General features: G+C 37.4%; 3 protein-coding genes across 5 annotated transcripts; 1 reads left to right on the top strand and 2 right to left on the bottom strand.

Moving 5' to 3' along the window:
• Window positions 1-148: 148 nt before the first annotated feature.
• On the top strand, window positions 149-21,900 carry LOC100120129 (oxysterol-binding protein-related protein 9). Of its 3 annotated transcripts, none has more exons than XM_031926650.2 (14): window positions 149-335; window positions 2,653-2,807; window positions 10,644-10,859; window positions 11,490-11,720; window positions 12,024-12,099; window positions 12,185-12,271; window positions 12,615-12,726; window positions 12,995-13,119; window positions 14,885-14,917; window positions 15,001-15,163; window positions 15,970-16,229; window positions 18,021-18,415; window positions 18,768-18,995; window positions 19,112-21,900. In XM_031926650.2, the coding sequence occupies exons 2-14, from the start codon at window positions 2,694-2,696 to the stop codon at window positions 19,262-19,264; spliced, it is 2,193 nt and encodes a 730-aa protein (XP_031782510.1). In that variant the 5' UTR covers window positions 149-335; window positions 2,653-2,693; the 3' UTR covers window positions 19,265-21,900. The 3 variants fall into 3 exon arrangements, with proteins under 3 accessions (XP_031782510.1, XP_032454635.1, XP_031782511.1); XM_032598744.1 differs by having other exon boundaries at window positions 178-335; window positions 2,677-2,807; window positions 11,490-11,756; XM_031926651.2 differs by lacking the exon at window positions 149-335 and having other exon boundaries at window positions 1,878-2,807; window positions 11,490-11,756.
• LOC100120094 (elongation of very long chain fatty acids protein AAEL008004) lies at window positions 3,468-6,866 on the bottom strand. Its single transcript, XM_001603718.5, has 4 exons — window positions 6,527-6,866; window positions 4,870-5,141; window positions 4,231-4,533; window positions 3,468-4,168 (listed from the first exon to the last, which is right to left on the bottom strand). Exons 1-4 carry the CDS (start codon window positions 6,573-6,575, stop codon window positions 3,998-4,000), a joined length of 795 nt encoding a protein of 264 aa, XP_001603768.2. The 5' UTR covers window positions 6,576-6,866; the 3' UTR covers window positions 3,468-3,997.
• Window positions 21,514-24,216, bottom strand: LOC100678327 (E3 ubiquitin-protein ligase E3D). Its single transcript, XM_003427333.5, has 3 exons — window positions 23,751-24,216; window positions 23,590-23,661; window positions 21,514-23,279 (listed from the first exon to the last, which is right to left on the bottom strand). Exon 3 carries the CDS (start codon window positions 23,242-23,244, stop codon window positions 22,147-22,149), a length of 1,098 nt encoding a protein of 365 aa, XP_003427381.1. The 5' UTR covers window positions 23,245-23,279; window positions 23,590-23,661; window positions 23,751-24,216; the 3' UTR covers window positions 21,514-22,146.
• Window positions 24,217-24,223: the final 7 nt, after the last annotated feature.

Below are 24,223 nucleotides of genomic sequence, written 5' to 3' on the forward strand. Positions count from 1 at the left end.
CGCATTCCGCTGCAGATAATAATCCATCTATATATAGAAAAGCGTCAGCTATATATAGATCGCGAGTTCGCGACACAAAACTTAACGTTTTTTACTCGCTGACATTGTGAAAGCAGCCTAACCCGTCAATCTAAAGTCCGTTCGCACGTGGCAAAAGTCGCTACGCCCTTGCGGCAGCAGCAGCAGCGCAGTATAGGTAGAAATTTAAAAAAATTTCCCGGATCGTTTACCTTGCAGCCAGTGTCGCAGGTGAAAAGTATTGTTTATATAGCTCGCGCAATAAAAACGCGTACTCTTACGTCCCGCGATGCAATAGAAAAAGGAAAATCTTTGAAGTAAGTACTGCAGTGCACTCTGAGCCACAAGTTGGATATAAGCTAAGTGGATTACGGTACGTTGACGTGTGTGTGCTCGCGGACTTCCGAGGGGGGACCTTTTCGATCATTTATATAAGTATAAGTATTCCCATGGAAATTCGAAAGATAACCCAGATTGCGACTACGCACGCAAAGATAAGTATATATAGTGTCTGCGGCTGTTGTGTAAAAAAGGTTGCGATCAGCAGCGAATGGTCAGTGTTTTTGTGCGATGTACCGAGTGTCTAATAACGAATTTCAGTCTGCAGAGTTCGGGACGAGGATTAATTATAATGGTGTCTAATGAGGTTATCATAAGTACAGCTAGTGCGAGTGGGTACTTTTTCTAACGTTTTGTCGAGCAACGATTATACAGAGTGGACACACGTGACAAACATCTGTGCGAACGATTTCTGTGATAAAGTACGAAGGAAATGTTCGGGTAAACGGCTGTTGGTGCAGTGAGAGACGCGTGGGAATTCAAAACGTAAACACAGAGACGACGCCCGCAGTCCGCACGCACGTGCGTGCATCCCGCAGCCCGTGTGCGCGAGTCCCTTTAAACGCCTGTAAACATCAAACTCCAAAATCATCGCTCCGAGATCACCGCACAGCCACACCTACGTATTCCAGAGCATCGAGAGTCTAATTAAGTAGCACGAGTAAGCAAAATTTATCCGGACGGAAATACAAGAGCGAATATACCGCCGATGGAAGTGATATCGCGATGCGAGGATGAAGAGACTTGCGCGACGAGTTCGCAAGGCAGTGAGAAGCGCTGGCGCTGCAGCAGCAGCTGCATCGCGCCGCGGTAGCAGCAGCAGCTCAGTGGCAGCAACGAATATAGACTTCATATAGAAGAACGGTTCGTATAGCGGCGAGGGGACGGAAAGCGATAGTTCGGTACGCTCCGCGAGATGGCGGCAGCCATCAATTTCTATCGTGCTGTCTCTCTCACTCTCACGGCGCCATTCAAATTTTAAGCTTGCAGTCGTCAAGTCAGCCGAATGTCAATCTCCTTGCTACATGAATGTTATAAAATTAAATAATAGCAGCGTAGATGTAAATAATAAATAAATATTATATGTGACGCACTATGAAAATTGTAATAGTGTATAATAGTTTAATTATTACGTGATACTTAAAATTCTTTATCGTAAAAAACTCAAATCACAAAACTGAAAAATCACTATAAAAAAAAACGAGTAGACAAAAGGTAAAAACGGACACACACACGCATCCGTACGGACATTTTCCAAAAAGACCATTTCTCGACTCAGAATGCATCAAAACACACTTCCCACACGTTTTTAGACAAACTCAAAAAATCACTATTACAAGGCTTCCTAGGAAGGAATAAATTATATCTAAATAAAATATCACTTGCTCATCAAAACCAAAAACCAATAAATGCAAAATTGAAATCCAAAACCATCACTATTTTTGGTACAAAAAAACCAAATTTCTCGTTAAAAATGTTTTGTATAGACTTTTTACCTTGATAATCATCAAATTATTTGTTTATTTCTGCAATTTTCCTTTAATTTATCTACATCTGAAACTTTTACTAATGTATAAAGATTTTCATGAATTTCGGACGTTATTATAACCTCTGATTACTGAATTTTCACATTTATTTACTCTAATAACACTCGTGATAAACAGATTTACCGTATCTCATCACTGGGAAATCTGTGAAAGGTCAAATCAGGATTTTTTGCCTTCGATGTTCCACAATCGGTGTAGACACAAAGTGCACGTGGAGGCGACATGCTGACCACGAAATCTTCTTCGCTAAACACGATAAACCTATCCAAAAAAATCTCACGAAACTAGAACGATGTACTTCCCTATTCACTACTATTATTTATCGCTATTTGTTGCAAAAAAAATCTGTAAACTGTCGACTACAATGACCAACAAACACAGAGACTGCGGTAAAGCTCTCTTCGCGCTGTTTACACAGCAGGATCGAGCGGGAAACTGACAGGAGCTGCGTTTTCGCGGTTTTTTCCTAGTCAGAAAAATATGGTTGTCGCAACCAATACTTTTGTAAAACCTCCTTACACACTCATTATTCATTTTCTTGTCATTTATTTACTTTCATTATTGTTAAAAAGTATATTTTACATAATATACTGCATGAATGATGAATCGTCTGCTTGTGCGTGCTCATATGCGCGCCAAGCTGTAGGAAACTCATAGGTGGCGCCGCCGAGCGGTTGGGTAACAGAACTAACGGCCTGTTACCCAAGCTTTCGTCCCCCCATTTTAACCCAGAACCGTTCTTCTATAGGAAGTCTATATTCGTTGGTGGCAGTGGCAGCGCAAAACAACATGTCGACATCGACGATGGAGGGCTCGCTGAGCAAGTGGACGAACGTCGTCAACGGGTGGCAGTATCGCTGGTTCGTACTCGATGACAATGCCGGACTGCTTTCCTACTACACGGTGAGTTGCGTTTTTTCTGGGATTTTAGTCATGTAAGACGTACCGAAGAGTCTCGGGAGAGTCGCTAGGTGATTTCGAGGTTAGTGGCCTTTCGAGTGCGATTTTTCCAAGATTTCCGAGTTTTTACGAATGTGGAGTCTTGAGTTTGATTCTCAGTGTCGACTGTGAGTACTCGTTGGTTATTCTGAAGAATTTGGAGCTTTTTTAGAGCTTCTGTGTCAACTTTAGGCGCACTTGTCAAAGAGTCAATTGTTGTTTGCTTGGTGTCTCTATAAGGCGATTTAAATGGCTTTTTTATAGCTGAGGGATTCAAATGATTAGTCATGCGTTCCTTTAGCTGATACAGTTGTAGTTTCACGTTGGACTATGCGTAGAATCTTGTGAAAACTGCAGGGTAGTGGCCAGTGGGTGACTTTAGGTTATGAAAACAAGTGGCAGGTATAAAAAAAAACAAAAGCATCAATAGCTGAGTGCTTGATTTATGTTTTATGAGATAAGTGGGGTGGAGCACAATGAAAAACGCAGAGTCTTGAGCAGATAACATTAAATTCATGATTTATGGTCAAGATTATCTTTATTTTTAAGGAAATTGTTGTTGTAAATTATCAATTGCATAAATATAATAAACAAACAGGACGAGAACAAAGAAAAGTACACAACTTTATATTTTTAGATGGTCAGTGTTTTTTTATTCATTTGATCATGTAGTTATAAAATTTTGATCAAATCTTCATCAGTGGCATTTGATCAGTTCGATTTCACAATTTTTATTTAGCTCTATATTTTTATAAAATACAATTTTTTAAAGATCATCTTCAGAGATTTTGTGTTATTTTACAAAATGTTAACAAAATATTTGATCACTTGGTGCAACCTTTATTGTCATGAACTAATAAATTTATTGTCACCTCAATAAGAATTAGTTCTACTCTGTACGTGCAGATCCGACCGCTGAATTTCATAGACTTTTGTTTGTTACAACTGCTTATATTCTAATTATATGCAGTGATAATTAAAAAAATCTAAAACTATATCATTGTTTACATGGACCGTACAGAAAAAATACAGACAATGTGCGCAACAATAAATTAATTTCTATGATGGTACAAATTCTAACAATTTTGTGGTCCGCATCGAAGGAAGTAAGCCAAACAAAGTCTTACTAAATGAGTCAATTTCTTTGTAAAAATCTAGCTCTTCTTGGGCTTTACTGGTTTCTTGTAATTTTGCCTGTAGAAGTTGTAGAACAGTACAAAGTTTATGACAAGATTGGTAAACATGACTATGGCTCCCCATTTGGGTACAGTGCAGTACGGGAAGAAGGCTTGGAGTGTGTGACCCAACAAAACGAAAAATTGAACCTGAAAGAAAGAAGTCGAATAAGATCATTCATTCATGACGAGTCGTCCAATAATTCGCTTACCATCTGCATTATTGTGATGTATGGCTTGAAAGGGTTGATTATCTTCTGGACTTTGGGTCCCTGACTACTGAGCAGATAATACGTATACATGATAACGTGGATGCTCGAATTGACGACGATCGGGAAGGTGGCCATACCGCCGGGGTAGTACTTGATAGACATTTGGGAGATGTAAATCGTCGAGATGTGATGGTACAGATGGAGGAACGAAATTTGTCGCTGTTTTTTCCTCAAGACGAACACGACGGTTTCGATGAGATCAATTACCTTCAGCATGCTCGTCCAGTAGTAAACGTGAACCAGCTAAATTTTTGAAAACAGAAGCGCATTTCATTGTGAAACAATTTATCGCGAAAGGAAACTTTGAATTTCGTTTTTAAGTGAGTAGCTCTTTCGAAAGATGCAAAATTGGAGTTTTTCAAGAATCATTGCATCCATAAGCGGTTATATCGCGCACGTTTTAATGAGCTGCTCGGTACTTAACATATCCCTCATTGTGTGCAGAGTAAAAATGTGTAAGAGCGATCTTAGATTAGCATAAAGAAAAAGCGAGATCTCTTTAGCCGCACTGCTCAATTAGTGCAGGGCAGAAAAGTATGCGTTTTCGAAAAATTGACGGACTTTCTCGCGGAAACTCACCTCCATGGGTTTTCCCGTTGGCGACCTATCCACGAACACGCAGCCCAGGCCTATGTCGGTGAACATGCCATTCTTTATACACGCGTAGACGATCCACGAGTTGTAGATTATTTGGAATATGTTGTAGTACTTTATGAAGGTTTTGAGACTGTAGGCCGGTCGGTTCTCCATGTACCTCGGTCCGCATCGCAGTACAAAGTACAGGTACCCGGCGAAGGTCAGGTACATTATCTGCGGATACTTGGCGTAATACCATTCTGTCGTTCTTGGATCTGCAATGCGCGAATTAGTTGATTAGTTCACGAAAATACTCACATTTTTTCGGTGAAAAATTACCGATTCCTCCCAAGCGAATGTGCCGCACACTCGGAGCGAAGCATTTTTTTCTCCAAACGAGCTTAGTGTCAATGTTAAATTAAAATTCATTAATTCAAACGGGCACATTTACATACACAAGGAGTTCAACGCCGCGGTTATGCGCGCGGAATATCCAGAAACGTGCACCGCGCGTAATGTCCCCTTCAACTTGAATATCTAATGCTGTTGCGTTCGATCCAGGGGCGTCTTTGTATAGAGGCCTAGTAGGCCCAGGCCTAGGGCCTCGAGGTTCTGGGGGGCCCCGAAATCTGAGAATTAACCCAATAACCCCGAATAACCAAATATAAATATAAAACGTTTACGCAACAAGCTAAATAACAAACCATGTCGAATCACAGGTAATAATAACGAAATAAGCTTTAAGATATAAACGAGAACCATTTTTGAGAAGTGTTATGAATATGAAATTTGAATTTCTACTCTTGACTTCGAGACCATGTTAAATGTTAATAATTTTTTACAAGCATTTTTTAAAATTATTCACTTTTTTTAGAAACCTTCTAAAATTTCCGAAACCTTTTAAAACTTTGAGGTTTGTCTGTCTTTGTCCAAGGTTTTCATGAACTTAACCAACAAAATAACCCAATGAAAACGTAAAATACTCACATTTTAAGTAATATAAAGTCGCGAGTTGTGCTAGTCTTGACGGCATTCCTGAACTGTGCTACTTTTCGCGGCAAATCGTGAGTCGCGCTAGTTTTCGTACGGAGCGACGATATAGAATAGCTCGTTGTTGCGTATCCATATACGCGGCGCGTAGCGACGTCTCACGCACCGCAAGTTGCAAATATAAAACGTAAATACTAAAATAATTTGCAACTATAGAATTTAATAATTGATTTATTATAAAAAAACTACATTTTTTTTCTTGCTTTTCTTGTTGCAAAATCTGAGATTAACTCTTCAAATGAAATAAAATTTAGTACATCAGACTCTATATGCCTGGGATATTTAACTTTACAAAAGGCAGTTCAATTATTATAAATTTATTTTCACTTACTCGTTACGTATTATATTTTTCTAAATAAGGCATTTGAATTTAATATTTCGATGAAATTTTGGGGGGCCCCCATACGATCTGGGCCTAGCGCCTCATGAATCGTAAAGACGCCTCTGGACTTCGATCGCATACATCAAAGCACTCGACGATTTAACCGATACACTGAACATTTTTCTTGTTCATTTCAACTATTTAGAGACGTCGCAGAAGATTCTATTGTCGAAAGCATCATGAGCATCCGTGATCGCGCACCGAATCAAGCTGTGCAAGTATCGTTACCCTTTTCGGTGTCAAGGTAGCCCTTGTAGATACTGTTCCAAATCTCCATCTCGATCGAGGGTTTCGCAGATCGCGAAGAGCCGAGCGAAATGTCCAACGTGAAAAACGATGGTCAGTGTCTATGCGACTTCTGTGACTTCTGTACTTTGTACCGCGGGACGGCCGTCCAAGAGCCAGAGACCAGAGGTGGCCGATGAGTCCCGTGAGCTGCGCGCGCCTCGATGGTTAAAGACTGACTGGCCGATCGGCTCTGAAAATTTTTCGTTCCATCGGTTTTGTTTTCGCTAGCCACTGGCCCCGCTGTTCGTGCTTTATTCATAAAGCCAGCGCCGCCGCCATTAAAGTGAGAAAAAAGCTCGCCGGGATAGGCTCAACGCGAGCGCGAAATCGAATAGCATTAGCATGTGATTTTCGTTTTGGAAAACTAGCGGCAAAGAGAGAATCACGGCGATTTGCCTAAGTGCAGTGTCATCGGAGATCGGTGCACGCACACGCTTCGAGCTGTGCCCGCCGCGATGGTATGGGGAAGCCGGCTAACGCCGAACGCGCAATAAACAAATTTAGTCGTGATACACGGGCCTCGCCGCGGTATTGGCGCGACCGGCCGCTCTTTCAAAGTTTGCCGCGCCGACAAATTTTTCGCTCGACCAATATCCATCCCTCTCCCGACGGGCTGCATTCATCGAGGCGAAAGGATCAGCTTTTCCAAGTGTCAGTGCCACCGTCTTCGGCTTATTGCTTTCGACATTCATTTCTGCAATCTAGCTCAGTCCGATTCGAGCATTACTATACGTCTCTTTGATTGAGCACTATTTTAACCGTAGATCATTCACTCGTTTCGGACAATCAACATGTCCCTTCGAAGAAAAGGTCAGTTCCGTATATGTCTATAGCTGTGGTACATACGCATAGAATAGAACATTTCATTTTATTTTCAAAATGATCATCTTTCGATCGAGCAGAGCTTTTTTATATGCAAAATTGTCCGTTGAACTACCGCTGATCCCAAACTGACATCAGTCGTACATTATGGTAACGTTCACATGCTTGCTTGAACCAAACCAATATCAATCTCATGAATAATCATTGCAATTTAACTTCTGCTTTTTTTTAATACATAGTCAATTACACGCGCGCCACGTGTGTGACTGAGTTTAGTATATATTTTACATGAGGATTATGTTATTTCTTTGTATTATTTTATACCCGAGTATATTATATAAATACGATCATGAAAAAGAGTGCAGCTGTTTTATGAAGTGTAAGAGCGAAGCACTCGAAGGAATTCAAAAACTCATTACTGAAATTCTCATATCAACTCTTCAACGAAGACTACTTTATTTCGATGATTCAATCAAAGTTCTTCTTCTTATTGATTATCATCGTATGAGCAACTGTAACTTATATAAATGTGATCGATACAGCACGTGTCCACTGTCCAAGTATCTTGTCTATACACACACACACACTCTCTCTCTCTCTCTATTAATTCCGCCCATCTAAATTGTAAATTTTCGTCTTTTTAGGAATATCACGACCAAATACGGCGCGGTTTGTTGACGAATTTGAACTTTCAGGAGTATAGCTGGTTTTAAATTTGCAATCGCATTCGCGCAATCGAACGGTCATCGCGCGATAATTTCAGTCATTCGATATGTGAGCAGTAACTGTTGCGAACGAGCTGCAATCCCAGATGCCGAAACTTTTGATCTTGAACTGAAAAAATCTTGGCCTTGAATTTTCGTAAGCTATGAGAAAATGTGATGCATTGTATGTAAAACACGTGAAGTATGAGGAACTCGATGCAAGTAGATGCCATAATTTAATAAATATTTCACCAGTGCCATATAATCTCTAATTCGTAATATCTAATGAGCCTCAGACGTTTGAAGAACCGTGAAGCATCCATAATTTTTTCCTTCTTGTTTCCGGGAAAAAAAGTGTTAACTAACTTCGACTAGCGAATTCCGCTTTTTTAGCATACGCTCACAATGGAATTTACAACATTTTTAGGTATAAACTCTTGTAACTTGCTTATCACTTCTGATGGAGCTATGCGGACTAGGAATTTGTAGATCATTCGTGTGTGATGCCTGGTTTTTGAAGGCTTCAACACATGTTTAATATCTCAGAATGATACTTATTGATAAACAAATCATTATTGGTCCAGTCGCTTCAATCGTTCAATGTTACTTGATCATGGACTATCCAAACAGTCAGCGTCTAATCACGTCACGCTTGCGTTTTGGAAATCCCTTATTTTATACTCTTTTTATAATTTTTTCTATCGGATCCGATCAACTGATGCATTCGCCCAGGGTTATTATGTTTGTTGTGCTGTCGATGATGTTTATTAGCTTCTGCTGGACCTCTGATATGTCATAAGCCTGCAGTAGTGAGCTAGTAAAACTAGGCAAATCGATTTTTTTTTCACAACATTCGCACGTGCCCCCGTACATACATTCTCCAATCAACACCTGTTGATACGAACAGTCGCGAGTCTAACACATTCGAACTCTGACTCTTGACACGATAACATGACAAAGGCAATAGAGCTCGAAAATTCATGCAGAATTATCGAGGCCAGACAGCGCTGAATTTCGCTTTAGTCGTGCGCTGTTAATTTTTGTTAAAAAAAAAGAGCTTGTTCGAATACCCGGAGAATTGCGCGCATATTTTACGGATTTTTACGAGGCTTCTTTGCGTAGCTTCAGCAGTTTTTGCGGATCGCATCTTTTAGAATAGACCGTTGCCGGTGTGTGCAGCTGCAGAGATGGGAGGTCGTCAACGCATCAGGGCATGGGTCCCGCGAATAGACTGCAGAGTGCTTACGTTTTCGCCTTGAGCTCTGACGTTGTGAACTTGTGGATTTTAATGATTTTTCGGGGTTTATGAATGTTTACGTAATAGCAGCTCGGCTGCCCTCGTAGAAATGTTAACGGTTAATAAGCTAAGTTTTAAGACACTTAGGTAAGTTGTGGTTAACGATTTAACTAAATAAGCGTTTAACCGTTATAAATGCATAGATATGACGCATTAACTCATGATAAAACGAAACTTTTGCTTGAAATTTGTCAAATGACTGTTACAATCCAAAAATTATAGAAAAATACATTACAATCGTAAAAAATCCAAATATTCGTAATAAGACATATATACGTTTTAATGCCAAAAAAAGGGAAAAACAATTTTTAACTTAATAATAATACTGATGTGGTATTATAGATACGCATCACTAAAATATTAGCAATATTTTAATTTATTTTTTTACATTAAAATTTGATAAAACTGGCCAATTAAACTTAACTTTTTAACGAATTTCAACCGTTAATTTTCTACCAGGGTGTGTGAAACGTAAGCGACAAATCACCGCGTTTTCGAATAAAAAAACATAATATAGTTTGGAGATATTTAACCGCGAGTCTTAGCTGTTTTTAACCATTGAAAATTCAATTTCCATTTGTATCGCCCAGGATAAATTTCATTCACGCTAGATTTATATTTTGCGGTGTGACCTCTATCCTGCTAAACTTGAACTTTTGCTTTTCCTTTCTGCGCGGCTCGTGCATCGTTATGTCTCGAGTAGGTATATGATAAAAACTTGTCCGATAACTGCTGTCTTTACACACCTCAACTGTTGAATTGCGGGAAAAGAGAGCGAACATTGAACTAAGTACTTAAATATTGTGCGAGCAAGTAGATTTGTTTCGCAACTTCCTATTCGCGTACACGTGATCGTAGAATGCTAACTTTTGGCGCATCGTTCAAACGTCGCTTATACGACTACGTGACTCAACAACAGTTTCGAGAATTTCGACTATCCAACCGACTAATTTCTCATTCTCCCCTTAATCAGAAGCTTCGGATAATCAGCCATACCTGTTTAAATTGCAGTCTCGTATATTTATCACTAATTCGTCCTATCAATTTCGTCGCAATTTCCATTTCAAATAAAGCTCTGGCGACTCTGAAAAACTTGAAAAAACGTCGATAAACTCCTATATACACCTCCACTTTTTATCATGTCGAAAATCAAGTCGAAATCACTATTCCAATTCATCGCATCGTTATCGCGATATATGTTGAAAAAAGCAACGCACAATTTTTAACGTTACAGAGCAAAGAGAAGATGATGCGAGGAGCCAGGAGAGGCTGTGTCAGGCTAAAGGGAGCCGTGATCGGAATCGACGACGAAGACGACAGTACCTTCACTATCACCACTTCCTCGAGCAAAGATGACCCCAAGACATTTCATTTCCAGACGCGCAACGGCGAAGAGCGCGAGAGATGGGTTCGCGCGCTCGAGGATACGATACTTCGACACTCGCACACGGTAACATTATTTTATGCTGTGCAATGTTGCAAACTGTAGAAAATAGCTTCACAATTTGCATTGAAATTTCGGCTGTTTTTAGATATTATTGTGCTGTGTGTATTGTGAATTTTTTCGAAGCATTTGACCACTTACTTTATAAAGATACCTGGCGATGATGAGATTTTTGAAAATAATACGTTTTTCTTGAAACCAAAGCTTTCGCTTCTATAGGAGGAAGCAGAGAAAAAAATTAGAAAATTATTCTTTCTGCCTCTTTCATTTCTGTCGCAACGCGCAATATATTATATATGTAGAGAATGCATTAGCATTTGAAATCCCATTGTCGCGTCATAGCGCAGATTTTGCGGATTGTGCGGTAAGTGTACTTTATGTCGCAGTTATTTGGCGTATAAAAGTGCAACGACACAATTCGAACTTTATAGTGAACCGTATAAAACGCACGATGTAACATTTTTTACTGCGCATAATGCTTTTAATTCAAATATTTGAAGATATATTCATAATGTAGTAAACACTATATATTATATATACATGCGAGAATGCATTAGATGTAATAAATATAACCAATGATATTTCTCGTATCAGCCTGATAATCAAAGTTATCTTTGCTCTCACGACACGTTCCAGCGATGGGACCCGCGCAAGCCACCTCCGAAGCACGACTTCGACCGGAAAGTTGCGGAGGCGGACGCGTACCTGCAACTCCTCATCGACCAGATAAAGCTGATCGAGCAGAAGCAGAAGGATTTGGGCGACGACAACGAGGAGAAGAAGCAGCGTTACACGGAAATTCTAAGACAGGCCAACTCCATGCTCAACTCGGTCAAGCACGCCATCGTCCAGCTGCAAATTGCCAAGGCATGTGTGTCTAATACGCATGATGCCTTGTGTCGAGTAATCAGACCGATTTGTTTTTTATTTTGCCATTATTTACTAATTCATTTCTTTCGCATTTTTCCTCAGCTCAATTTTTTTCTCCCAACGAATCGCATGTCTGATTATTCTTTTATGTTTGTCCTGTCGAACTTCAATGTTGTTTGAATCATAAAATATAAAAGATTTTTTTGATTATCAAGATCTTTTAACGCTTTTTTTGCATCGTTGCATTGAACAGACTTTGATTCCCACAATTCATTAACAAGATTTTGTATTGAATTGCAGAACACTGCCATTCCAGTCAATGGTATATACCAGGGGCCAACCGAACCAGTAAACATTGCACTTCCACTAAAACATGGTTCTTATCAGCATATTAATCAATTACGTGTTTATTAACTAACGTTTATTTTACGTTGCTATACTCTGTATTTGTAATGTTCCAGTTACAGCCAGAGAACCGGATCCAACGGTGCAGACGGGCATCGAACTAGGTTCCGAATGCACCGAGCCCCGAGTTAGCAATTCAAATGGTTTGTCGATGCTCTGTTTATTTGTTTGTCATATTAATTGCTTCGTTTCAGAATGGATATCAATCGGGTTACGGATTTCTGAGAAGACTTTGTTTGCGAGTGCATAAATTGACAGTAAACATTTAAGCGTTATTCTGTTTCAAATAATTTGAGTTTCAAAGTTTTCATTTTTTTTGCAAACAAAAGTAAAATTTGTAAACAAAAATAAGATTGGAATTGCCAAAAATGGCGCGCTTGAAATGAATAAAGTTTCATTTGTTTTATAATTATCCGTCAAACTTCAGATGACCATCATTGAATTATTTATTCGAATCAATCATAATTGGAAATTTTCAATTTTTAGCCACTACCAGAAACCTTCCTGTGCCAGAGTACTCGTATTCCTCTTCAGACGAAGATGAAGATTTTTACGACGCCGCCGACGAAATCTCGCCAACACCATCGCAGTCAGCTGCGTAAGTTGACTATTTACCTCTCATCTGAGCATCTCACTTCCAAATAATGTTTGCATTCCTATCCCAGACCCGTTCTACTTTATCAGAGCAAGAGATATCTGGTGAGTAATTAAATTTCTTGCTCTGCGCTCGTAGTACATTCTTGTTTCAAAGCTTTTCGTAATGTCGTACTCGACGAATACGCCTCCACATTCGGAACTGAGATGCTCGTTAGTGTAGCCTCTCTAAGAGCAGGTGCTGACGTCTGCGTGGTAATGTTAAATTGCAGGAAAAGACGCGAAGCCGAGAGAATACCGTCCGTGACTGAGAGCAGCCTGACAACGGACAACCGTCCCGTGGCCAAGACGCCAGCACCGCCGCCCATTAAGCACGACGGATCGATAGATTATGACGGTAGAATTTTTATTTTTATACAATGCTGTGCTCCGCACACGTGTGTACTTCACACGCATGCGGCATTGTTCCGTTTTAATTTTGTTGTATTTTCGTCAAGGTGCTTTTGTAATTGACCTTTCGCGCACGGATAAGTTTTACGTTAATTTTCTATCGCACATTTATTTATTGGAAAAATGATCGCTGCTCGTTGCTGCATTAAATGAAGTATTGTTGGAAAGCCATACACTGAAAGCAACCAAATTCTATAAAAATAAATCGCTACATCGATTTAAAAAAAAAATAATAACACTACTGCATGATTATGATAATCGTGAAGATCTTATCAAGATCGCTAAATACTTTTTTTTAGATATTTTATCTTGCCAATGAAAATGTCTAAGCGAAATAGACAATGCCCACTCTTGTTTCTATTACCATAATGAGTTCTAACTTAAAAATGTCAAGTTCATAGGTGAAGTTATTTAAGTCACGCAATTTACTAATTTACATTCAATTAGGTGTAACGACCTTCATCGAGTTTTTGGGTTCTTTTCGAAAAGTTGGACGTTCTTTATAATAACTGTAATCAGTAAATAATTTAAAGAAGCTGATGCAATTAATAAAAAATTCGATGGCACGAAATACAAGAAAATTATTCGAGCAAGCATAAAAATATTTGCGTGAACCGCGAAAAAGTGCGTTATCGACACCAGCAAGAGTCGCTCTCTCTGTTACCCACCTACCGTCCACAAGCTTATATTGATTAAACATAGTACACCGAACCATCAGACCACTACCACCGCCGCCGCCGCCGCCGCCGACCTATATGCCGGGACAGTACTTACAGCACTTGCGCGGCGCGCAACGCAAGCCACAGATGCAGTCACCGCCAGCCAAACATTGAGGCTCAGTCTGTCCTGGTCCGGTAACACTGGGAGTAGTAGTTGTAAGCTAGCATCGATCATGACGTTTGAAACCTCGAGATCGCACCGTCGCTGCTGCGTCGATGTTCCTAATACGAAGATCTCGACTTTGCGACGCCGCTGCGACGACGATAAGATTCCTCGCGCTGAGCAGCAGCTTATCCTTGGCCAGGACTAGAGAGACGACAAAAGCCTGATCTTGCGATTGTCGCAATATCAGCAAAGAGGCATCTTTAGTAATGGATACGTGCTGCTACAAGACACAACGATACGATGTTGAAAACCAACGTAAATTGTGAGTTCCGACGGATATGGTCCAGCTGATAAGATGATTTGGATGTGCGAGAGTGTTTGTAGTGCAGTAGTTTAAACTGGTTGGAGACAAATTATTCTCGACTAAAAATAACGCTCACGACACTAAGTACCTTGTCGCGAGAACGACGTTCTTTAGCGAGGATAATAAATTTAAGTACATATAATGCGGCCAAAAAAGGATAACGGTATAACAAAAATTACGTCACTTTCATTGTCACGTGATGTTTATAAGTATAAATCGGCAGAAATAAACTCTAATTTTCGTAATTATTGCGTTGGTTAATTTTAGCCTATTTAGGTAATTAACACGAGTCCGTAGTAACGCCTTAACGCAGGAATAGCCAAGGATTACGACGTCTCGTAGGAGAACAATAATCTAGTATACAGTCCGAGTCTTTTATGACATCGAAATACTTGTAATCTATATCCTCGTCCAAATGAAAATCATTGAATTACCGAGTTTCTAATAATCAATCCGCACCGTCAAATGATTTATTCACGCGCTATAGGCAAATCGATTCAAGCAAACGTATTTCTGTTTACAGCATTGTACGAGGAAGACAGCGACGACGGAGAGAGTAAGTTCATTCACAAGCCGCTTATACCCGTAATCAAAACAAAGCGTGAGAGAATCTAACGCTTACGACGCAACTTTTTTCAGTGGACTCCATGGAGAGCCATGGATCGGTGGTGACCCATCTGCTGTCCCAGGTGAAGATTGGCATGGACCTCACAAAAGTTGCCTTGCCAACTTTCATCTTGGAGCGACGATCGCTGCTAGAAATGTACGCGGATTACTTTGCCCATCCGGACCAGTTTGTGAGGTAACTAGACACTGCGAGTTTCCTTGCGTATATGTAATTGCACTGGGCTCAATTGGATTTTCTTATCTGACGAAAATGCGAAATTTAATTAAAAGCGCGCTTTTAGTTCATTAAGATAAGCTTTCCCCGTGATGTAATCGAATCAATTATCTGGAAATTATTCGATAATAATAAACATCGTAGTCGAGTTAATGGCCAATTAAAGCGTGCCAAATCTGCCCGTATTCAGTGCAGACCAGTATAACGTAGAGTGCGTTTACATAATCCCCTTAGAATTTTGAGCTCCCAGGTGCCTTTATTATTTGAAGAATTTTTCAAGCTGAAATGTATTGTTTGCATTCCTCGGGGACTTGTATACTTTGTGTACACTTCCGTCTTTAAAAGTTCGTGAAAAGCGTTGCCTCTCTATTTGCCATAAGCGTCGTTCTATGGCAAACAGAGAAAAAGCCAAGTTTGTTTTTTCCTTTGAAATATAATAAAAATGATTCATCCGAAGGGCATCAGTCGCATGCATTATTCATCAATAAATCTCGGTCCACCTCACCAAAACATAACTGCATCGGCCAAGCTAAGCTATTCACCCCTCGATAATACACATCTGACTGGGCTGCTCCACCCTCTCTCAGTCTTCACCCCTCATTAATTAGAACACTCAATCCAGCCTCACAACCTCCTCTCTTTTGCTTTGACCCATTTACTAAAGAAAACGTCTCTCGCAAAGACGCCCATTCACCGGTGGTGGTTTATTCAAGCACGTCCCCTTCGATCGACCCACTAAAAAGAGCGTCTGACTTTTTTATCCATAGCATCGCGGACATGCCGACACCTAAGGAGCGGATGGTGCAGGTGGTCAAGTGGTACATGTGCAGCTTCCACGCGGGCCGCAAGTCTGGCGTCGCCAAGAAACCCTACAACCCGGTGCTTGGCGAAATCTTCCGCTGCTACTGGGACTTACCGTCTGTCGTCATCGATAAAGATGCGCCTTTGGCTGAGAACGGGCCGATTCCCTGGTGCAACGAGAACCAATTGACTTTCGTCGCAGAACAAGTTTCACACCATCCGCCTGGTAAGTGCGAACGATGATTCTCTTTTAAATCGTCTGATACTTACTATTCTGTTCTTTTCTGATTACGCCTCATGACGCTAGTATTATACCTATCACAACTATGCAATTAACTCTGCGATATGTGGAGAAAAGTTGTTGTATCACTCGGGTCTTTTATACCAGCTGCAGCGTGATACGCATTTACTTTTATCTACGAACTAAGGGAAAAACAGAAAAATAATGATCTTTACAGTTTAAAACTTATCCAAAAGCAATTATCTTTATTTGCGCTATAGAAATGCTCATTCTCTATATAATTGCGGAAAATTTATTTTATAAGTATAATTGTATCAATTTAGTGAAATTGCACTCCTCAAACATAACATTTTTACGTCAGTAAACACTAACTTTTAATTAATTAATTAACGTTGACATAGTACCTAGTTTACTAATGTACGAAGAGGATGTCATAGAGAATTGAGCAAGTTGAGCCAACGAACTAGATAGAGTCGCAGCAGATATCACCTTGGAACGACGAGAGCGTCCAAGAATCAAGGAGAATCTCAAATATTCTTACCGCAATGTCAAAGAAGTTCTTCCTCGACATTAATCTCGCGGTGAATTTGTATGAGAATATTGTCTTGGTCGTATGTATATTTCAAGTTCCTGAAATACTTTATCGACCTACTGGAGAATCTAAAAAAAAACATAGTTTTACGTGCATCCTCCGCACTGTGTAAAGTTTTATTGTGAAGCGCCATAGCGCCGATTCAACAAAACTTTCACGGCTTATTTAACAGAAGAAAGGGAGATTGTGACTTTTATTAAGAAAAATGGTTGTTACCGTAACATACTTGCAATTTCACATGCGTTTTCTTTTTTTTTCAACTTACTGTTCAAGCTTATGTTTTAATTTAGATCTAAAAGTACTGACAAACTCATTGTAGAGAATTAAATTAAAATAATGAAAAACATTTCGATTATTAATCATATGACAGATAACAATTCGCATTCTTTGTGCTACAAGAATAGAAACGATATTAAATATTTGACAGCTTTCGCAGCCCAAATATATACTCCTTCAGTAGTTGTATGCATGCGTGTTAAAAGAGAAACAGACACTATTTCCCACTGTAATTTCTTTATTTTGCCCTCACACGCGGCAATGGTATTTTTACATATAATCAATAAGCTATAACGCTCCGAACGAGCTCTAATAAAAAGAACGCGATTTCTTGACAATCAGCCAAATAACCGCTACGCTGCTTCCATTTTTATTATGTGCTGCAAAACTTCGAAGTTAAATGCAGTATAAGACGAGGAAAACTAAAAGTTCTTCTCTTAGTACTTTTTGGTTAATTCAACTGAATTTCTTAGTATGTGTTCTACAAAGAATATGTGAATATAACTCACAGCATCAAAATTTAGTTGTACCTTAATAAAAGCAAATTATTCGCAAAGTTATATTAAGGAATACAAAAATTTAAAAAAGAGCATAGTCTGAGTATACTTAACATGTTTCTACTTACGTAAATTTCAAACGAGTCTTGATCTAATCGCGCACTTCCTCTCAGAAGATTACCTGAAGTACTTAGCCAAAGAACTACTCCATCGCCACTTTTACAAGATTAACTTAATGCTATTAGCGTAATCGATTCTGTTGTACCTTTATCAGGGGTTTTCTGATTGTTGTTAGTTGAGACAAATATCTCTATTCATGTATAGACGATTTTTTTCAAGTTAAATTCATATCAGATTATTTTTCAAATAGAGCAGCAAAATCAGTAAAAATTTTGTTCTTGAATTTTCCAGTGAGCGCATTCTACGCCGAGCATCCAACGAAAAAAATCAGCTTTGGCGCGCACGTGTGGACGAAAAGTAAGTTCCTGGGTCTGAGCATCGGTGTGCACAATGTGGGCAAGGGATGGGTCAACGTACACCGGCACGACGAGGAGTACGTGCTGACGTTTCCCAACGGCTACGCTAGGTCGATCCTGACCGTACCATGGATCGAATTAGGTGGCGCCACGACCATTGTCTGTGCTCGTACCGGGTATCAAGCCAACATAGAGTTCCTCACCAAGCCCTTCTACGGCGGCAAACGCAATAGAATAACGTGCCAGGTTAGCGGGCCTGGTGATAAAAAGCCGTTTTTGACGATCAACGGCGACTGGAATGGAGCTATGGAGGCCAAGTGGACTGACGGGGTCAGTTTTATCTCAATTATTTTATTGTGCTTTGAAATAAAAAGATATGAATTTTTGAATTTAAACTCTATTGCTGTAATACTTTTGATTGCGCAGTCTACACATTATGCAAAGTAATCTTAACTTTAAACTTTGATAATGTAATAACTTCATGTACAATTTACACGGGTTGTAGTGAATGTATATAGAATTTGCAAGTATAACTTGTATACGCTGGATACGGACTATGCCAATTCATATGCTGAGTACTGTAAATTAGACTTTTTCGAATATAAATGAAGCTCCGTACGTGAAGATTTTGAATACTTATTAAGACCATAGTTTAACGTTGATGCTTTTCTCGTACGAACAGAAAACAGAAATATTTGCGGATGTCAGGGAACAGAGAATAGAGAAGAAGATGGTTAAGCCGATGAGTGAGCAAGACGAGGATGAATCTCGAAAAGTTTGGCGTGAAGTTACCATGGGTCTCCGCATTAATGACATGGATAAGGCCACAGCCGCCAAATGTGCAATAGAACAAAAGCAACGAGACGACGTGCGATACCGCAAAGAGAACAACATTGGATGGCAAACAAAGGTTTGGATTTAAGAGTTTTCCTCATTTATTTATTCTTAGTATTTCTCAAATTATGTTAGATTGTCAAAACATACGGATACTGTAAAATAAGTGCAAATTAAATATCGTTGTTGCAGCTTTTTAAGGAAACCAAAGACGGCGGCTGGATGTATACGTCGCCGCTAGAGATGAGAATGCGGACTGCTGAAGCCGCGACGTCCGGTGCTGCTGCTTCAAGCACTGGAACCGAAGACTCTACGAACGCATCGTCGGCACAATCCAGCACATAAGGGGAATAACATTCGCATATTTTCTAATCGCACACAGTAATGTTAATAATTATAATATAACTATAAATGATTATTTACGTTGCAGGCCTATATACATACTATACTTTCTCAAGTCTTTTTGGGTAATCTTATAAGGGGATGTGAAATTCATATGTTCGTGCAAGAAAAATATAAGTTTTTTTTGGCAAATTTCTTAATGCTGAAATTTAGTTACTGTTTAGAGAAATGAAGTTGACTCGTAACATGTACTTATTTATCTTTTTTCTCATCTTATACATGCGTTATAATAATAATTTAAGTGCAGTTCTCAACGATTAATTAATACGCAATACAATAGAATTGTAATCCACTGCATTGTGTCTAGTGTTTTACAATGTCTGTACAAATATCAAATGATATTTCACATCCCTTTGAAAACCACTCATAAAGATATTCCCATGATTTAAATTTTGCAAATCTGTTAATTTACAAGATAGACATAATTTTGTACGTAAATTATAAAAATTTCCTTCAACTATTAAGTACTATTTTTGTTTGTTACTAATTGTTAAAGGTTTGTTTAAGCGACAAACGTTATAATTATTGATGTCAATCTCTTTGGATTTCGGTACTTACATTTCGTAAATGTAAAGCACGAAAGAAATAGAAATATAGAAGAGACTATAGCGAAAAGCAGAAAAAAGCGAGAATTTATAGTTGGCACGATTTTCACATATAGATATATATTAAACGATTTTTTGGAAGTTCTTATTGCATTTTTAGTCGTTATCGTAGGAGCGCACTTCTTGAATGTCTTAAAAAACGAAAAATGAAATGTGTAAGAATGAAAATTTGATCTCGCATGTTATACTATTTGCAATTTTTCTTCCCTCTTTTTTAATATTCATTGCTTGTAACTATAAACAGCTTTATTGAGCTTATTGAATTCCTATAATTAATTTTTCAACTTTTTAAACCGTATACTTTTTTGACATTTTTTACAACAGTTGAAATATTAAAGAGACCTTATATCTGTAATAAAACTAACATGCAGTTTTATTATTGATTTAAAAAATTTGTATGGTTATATTCGATTTATATCATTATTTAAAACAAAGACAAATCCAAAGCTGTTCCTTTTTTAAAATTAAACAAATTTTTTTGTAATAAACACTATTATTGGATTAATTTGTTATAAAAGAAATACTCATACATGATTTTTTTTGAGATTGAAAATGGATTTGCTTGAGATTCGGGTTATCCTGACTGCAGTAAACAAAACCGTTGTTAATAAAGAACAAAAATAAAATTACGTAGTTCCCTACAGCGAAGCAAAGAAAAGCGAGAAATTCTAAGTGTAAAAAATACTAAATGGACAATATGCCGACCTTGAACACGTCTGTCTGGTATATGACGGTTGTAGATTGAGTCTATCCAAGTGGCCTTCGACTAAATAGAGACGGGGACTAAATAGAGAGGTGCGCAGTGTCTGCTCCATAATTCGGTCCCAATTCTTCTTCCATTTTTAAATGAATTAATATCTGAAGAAATTACGAGGTAGAAAAAGAAAAAAGGAGAGAACTCCTTGATAGACAAAGGACGATCCCTATAATTTTGCGTGTCAATGAAGATATGAACTACCTACGACGACGATGATATAATATTATGATAGGTGTGTTTCTGTGCGATCACTCATGTCTCAATGAGGGGATTATAGAACAAACTATGCATTTATGCGTATGATAGGGATTGTATTCACTCTTAAATATTGTTGGTAAGCAAGTTTGATATTATGTTATGTTAAATTTAGATTTAATGAGATTGCCTAACGAGGTATTGATTATATACATTGTTTAAAATTTATTTGCTTTTTTATGTATTATTACCATTTTACAAACCATAACGTCTATAGCATGTGTGTTGTACTTATTTTAAATAGTTAAGTTTTACATATCATTGGTATTTAACTACATCGAAATATTACTTCAATTCATTTTGAGAAATTGCAAATTTTAATTTACGATCATAAATATAATATATAGAACATAAAGTAGTTTAATAAAGGGTCACTTTTAGAATGCTAAATCGTAATTAAATGCTCTTATTATTTAAGAGTGAATACGTTTATTATGTGAATTAGTATTCAATGATTACTAATTACGATTAAGTATGTGATTGGTAATTGAATTGCAACTAATTTATAAATATTGTTAGAGACCATGAGATGATATTTAATGTAATATTAAAGTCATAAAAGAAACATAAAAATGAAATATGTTATTCCTCTTAAGGAGGCAGTGCAAAAGCTTATTGCAAGCAAAAGTGTATATTATTTTAAAGTAGAATACAAAATATTATAAATAATTATGCTAAATTAGCGCTATCATATGTACATTTGCAATAAGCATTAAAGGGCTTTCTCTGTTAATAGTGGTGGTATAATCCTGTAAAGTAATATTTGCATGTCACTAGTAATTATCATAAAAAAAGGTTAATAATATACGTTGCTGATTTTGGCCTAGAGTTAGACTTATATTTAGAAATCAAACTGTATAAATAGAGTATAGATATTAAAATGAAAAATGTTACACAGTATCCATGCGTTGTATATGATTCTTTTGCAAAAATAAATTACTCAAGATAGTTGAAAAACATAATAAAATATTTATTTTTCTCTCAACCATCCATAATATTCTTTTTAAACAGTTATTTACAATTTTAAGAGCAAATATAGTATATCATAGTATATCATCATCATATAAAATAAAAAATTCTGTATATATTATTTTGCTCGTTGTATTTAAAATGTTATTTTTTTTTAATTTTCAATTTTAAAAAGTTTTAGGAGTTGTTTATAAATACTTGCTTGGCACTATTTTACATTTCATTACCAAAACAAAATATTATATTGTTAGATAACCAATATAAAATTCATCTGTTCTTCTATAAGCAGGGGGAAATCGTGTGGATGAAGACACAAGTTGATCCATTCCAGCTAAGATACTAGGTAAGGCTAATTCACAATGTTTTGTATCAGGATCATTATTTTTTATTGTTTTTTTGTTTTCACCATAGTTGTACAGAACTTTAACAACAGATGATGATTTTAAGTTCAATATTTGTCCATCAAAATGTTCTTTGTCTTCAGTAAAAAGATCTAGTTTAGCTTCCATTGGCCTTAGTAAAATATAATGTAAGCTATTCACATCTTGAGCTTCCAAAAGTACTTTTTCACCAATGATAAGTTCAGCAGTCGTTTTAACAGATGTCAAAAAGTCACATAATGGAGAAGATATTCTCTTGGAAATACTATCATTACTCCCTTTGTATTCTACACAGCAGTTCCAGATTTTTAGACTTTTGGTTTCATGACCATCAAATGAACCCAAAATAGATAAACATCTATTACAGTGAATTATGGAATTTTTAAATTTGAGATTCTCTACAAATAGACGTTTGTTCAAAACAGAATAATTAATTGAGTAAAATAAATCAGTTTCCTTAGGATCTAATGAAAATGACTCCTCGCCACTGTGTTTACAACAAAACCATTCCTGTGGATCACAGTCACTGCTTGGTAGTGGTAAAATTCTTTGAAAACAAACAGTCTTGGTGATTTCATTTTTGCAGCATTTACAATAGAACTTACACGCTGTATTCTTTGGTGGAAATTCAACTTTGTTTGAGTAACTTGAAAAACTGCTAGTTAAACTATTTTCAGTATTGATAATTTCCGTTTCAAATGTGCCATAAAGTGAATTAGGTTGTGTTAGGATGCGAAATGATATCCAACGATTGGTTATCCCTAAAGATGATAGTGAAGATGGCAACAACTTGACATTGGACAGAGGTAATTTAAACACTTTTGCTTCAATATGTATTTCTATAGCATCTTCAAGTATCTTAATATTAACTGTAGAAGTATCAATATTCTTTACTAAAGAAATATATGCACTCAACGAGCGTAAACGTGGCCTGAGTTCTAAAGTGACGAATTCCATTGAATATTCTCCAGACTAGACAGCCTCATATAAATCTGAAATAATAGAACATTTTCATTCCAAAATATTTTTTTTTCATTATATTTTATCTTATGCAAATGATATTAATATGATTAAGTGTGTTAGTAAAATATTTGCCCTATTTTTTTATTTGAATTTTTATTAGGTTTTAATACAACACAACTAGTTTTATATAAACCTGCTAGCCTGTAACAAAATTTTTTCTTCATTCTCATTTTGTTTCATACTGCAATATAAGACAAGTATTCCAGAAATTTATTCAATCCATTCCATAGTAAAATAATTTTGTCTCACTACAATAAATTTTAAAAATGAAAAAATTACCTGAATATTAAAATCTGAAGTTAAAATTAAAGGTTTTGTGCTAAAACATCTGGTCATCGCTCCAACAAGTATCTGTAATCATAACAATAGTAATAACAGTAACAGATTTAAATCTCACATTATTGTAAAACTGTGTAAGGTTCGTAAAATAATATTTTTACCTTTATCTCCGTAACAATTATTAAAAACAAAATGTATCCTCTGCAATCGACTAAAATGTTAAACCTTGAATATGTAAGTATACAAGCTCAGTTCCAAACTGGTATAAACCAAATAATTTCACTCGAGATTCCAAACAAGGTAATCTTGCACTTATTAAACGTGTATCGAATCGCACGACTCGGTTAACAGAAACTTAATACACATATATCTATAGACGTAGCGATTATTTTTAGATTTTTTACGAAATTGATCTTGCACCTTTTGGAGAGAGAGTAATGACAGAATTGCTTAGCTGCACATGGAATCTGTATAGATACGAGTTAACGAGTATACGACTATAAGCAGAGCTATAAGTGCCTACTGACACATTTTTGCAGCGGTTTCCCTCGTAAACAGAAACTTAACCAATCGTTAGGCAGTTATTCATATGGAATAACGTATTGATTGGTTGCCTGGCTAAACTATAACCTAA

This window comes from Nasonia vitripennis, chromosome 3 (genome assembly GCF_009193385.2).
Source record: "Nasonia vitripennis strain AsymCx chromosome 3, Nvit_psr_1.1, whole genome shotgun sequence".
Taxonomy (NCBI): Eukaryota; Metazoa; Arthropoda; class Insecta; order Hymenoptera; family Pteromalidae; genus Nasonia; species Nasonia vitripennis.

Excerpts from the sequence above, each read along its gene's own strand:
- LOC100120129 (XM_032598744.1), top strand. Across the intron at positions 13,120-14,884 it reads CGGATCGATAGATTATGACG|CATTGTACGAGGAAGACAGC; the intron begins GTAGAATTTTTA and ends TTCTGTTTACAG. Across the intron at positions 14,918-15,000 it reads AGACAGCGACGACGGAGAGA|TGGACTCCATGGAGAGCCAT; the intron begins GTAAGTTCATTC and ends AACTTTTTTCAG.
- LOC100120094 (XM_001603718.5), bottom strand. The coding sequence starts at position 6,575 with ATGGAGATTTGGAACAGTATCTACAAGGGCTACCTTGACACCGAAAAG. Across the intron at positions 5,142-6,526 it reads CTACCTTGACACCGAAAAGG|ATCCAAGAACGACAGAATGG; the intron begins GTAACGATACTT and ends CGCGCATTGCAG. Across the intron at positions 4,169-4,230 it reads ACATCACAATAATGCAGATG|GTTCAATTTTTCGTTTTGTT; the intron begins GTAAGCGAATTA and ends TCTTTCTTTCAG.
- LOC100678327 (XM_003427333.5), bottom strand. The coding sequence starts at position 23,244 with ATGGAATTCGTCACTTTAGAACTCAGGCCACGTTTACGCTCGTTGAGT.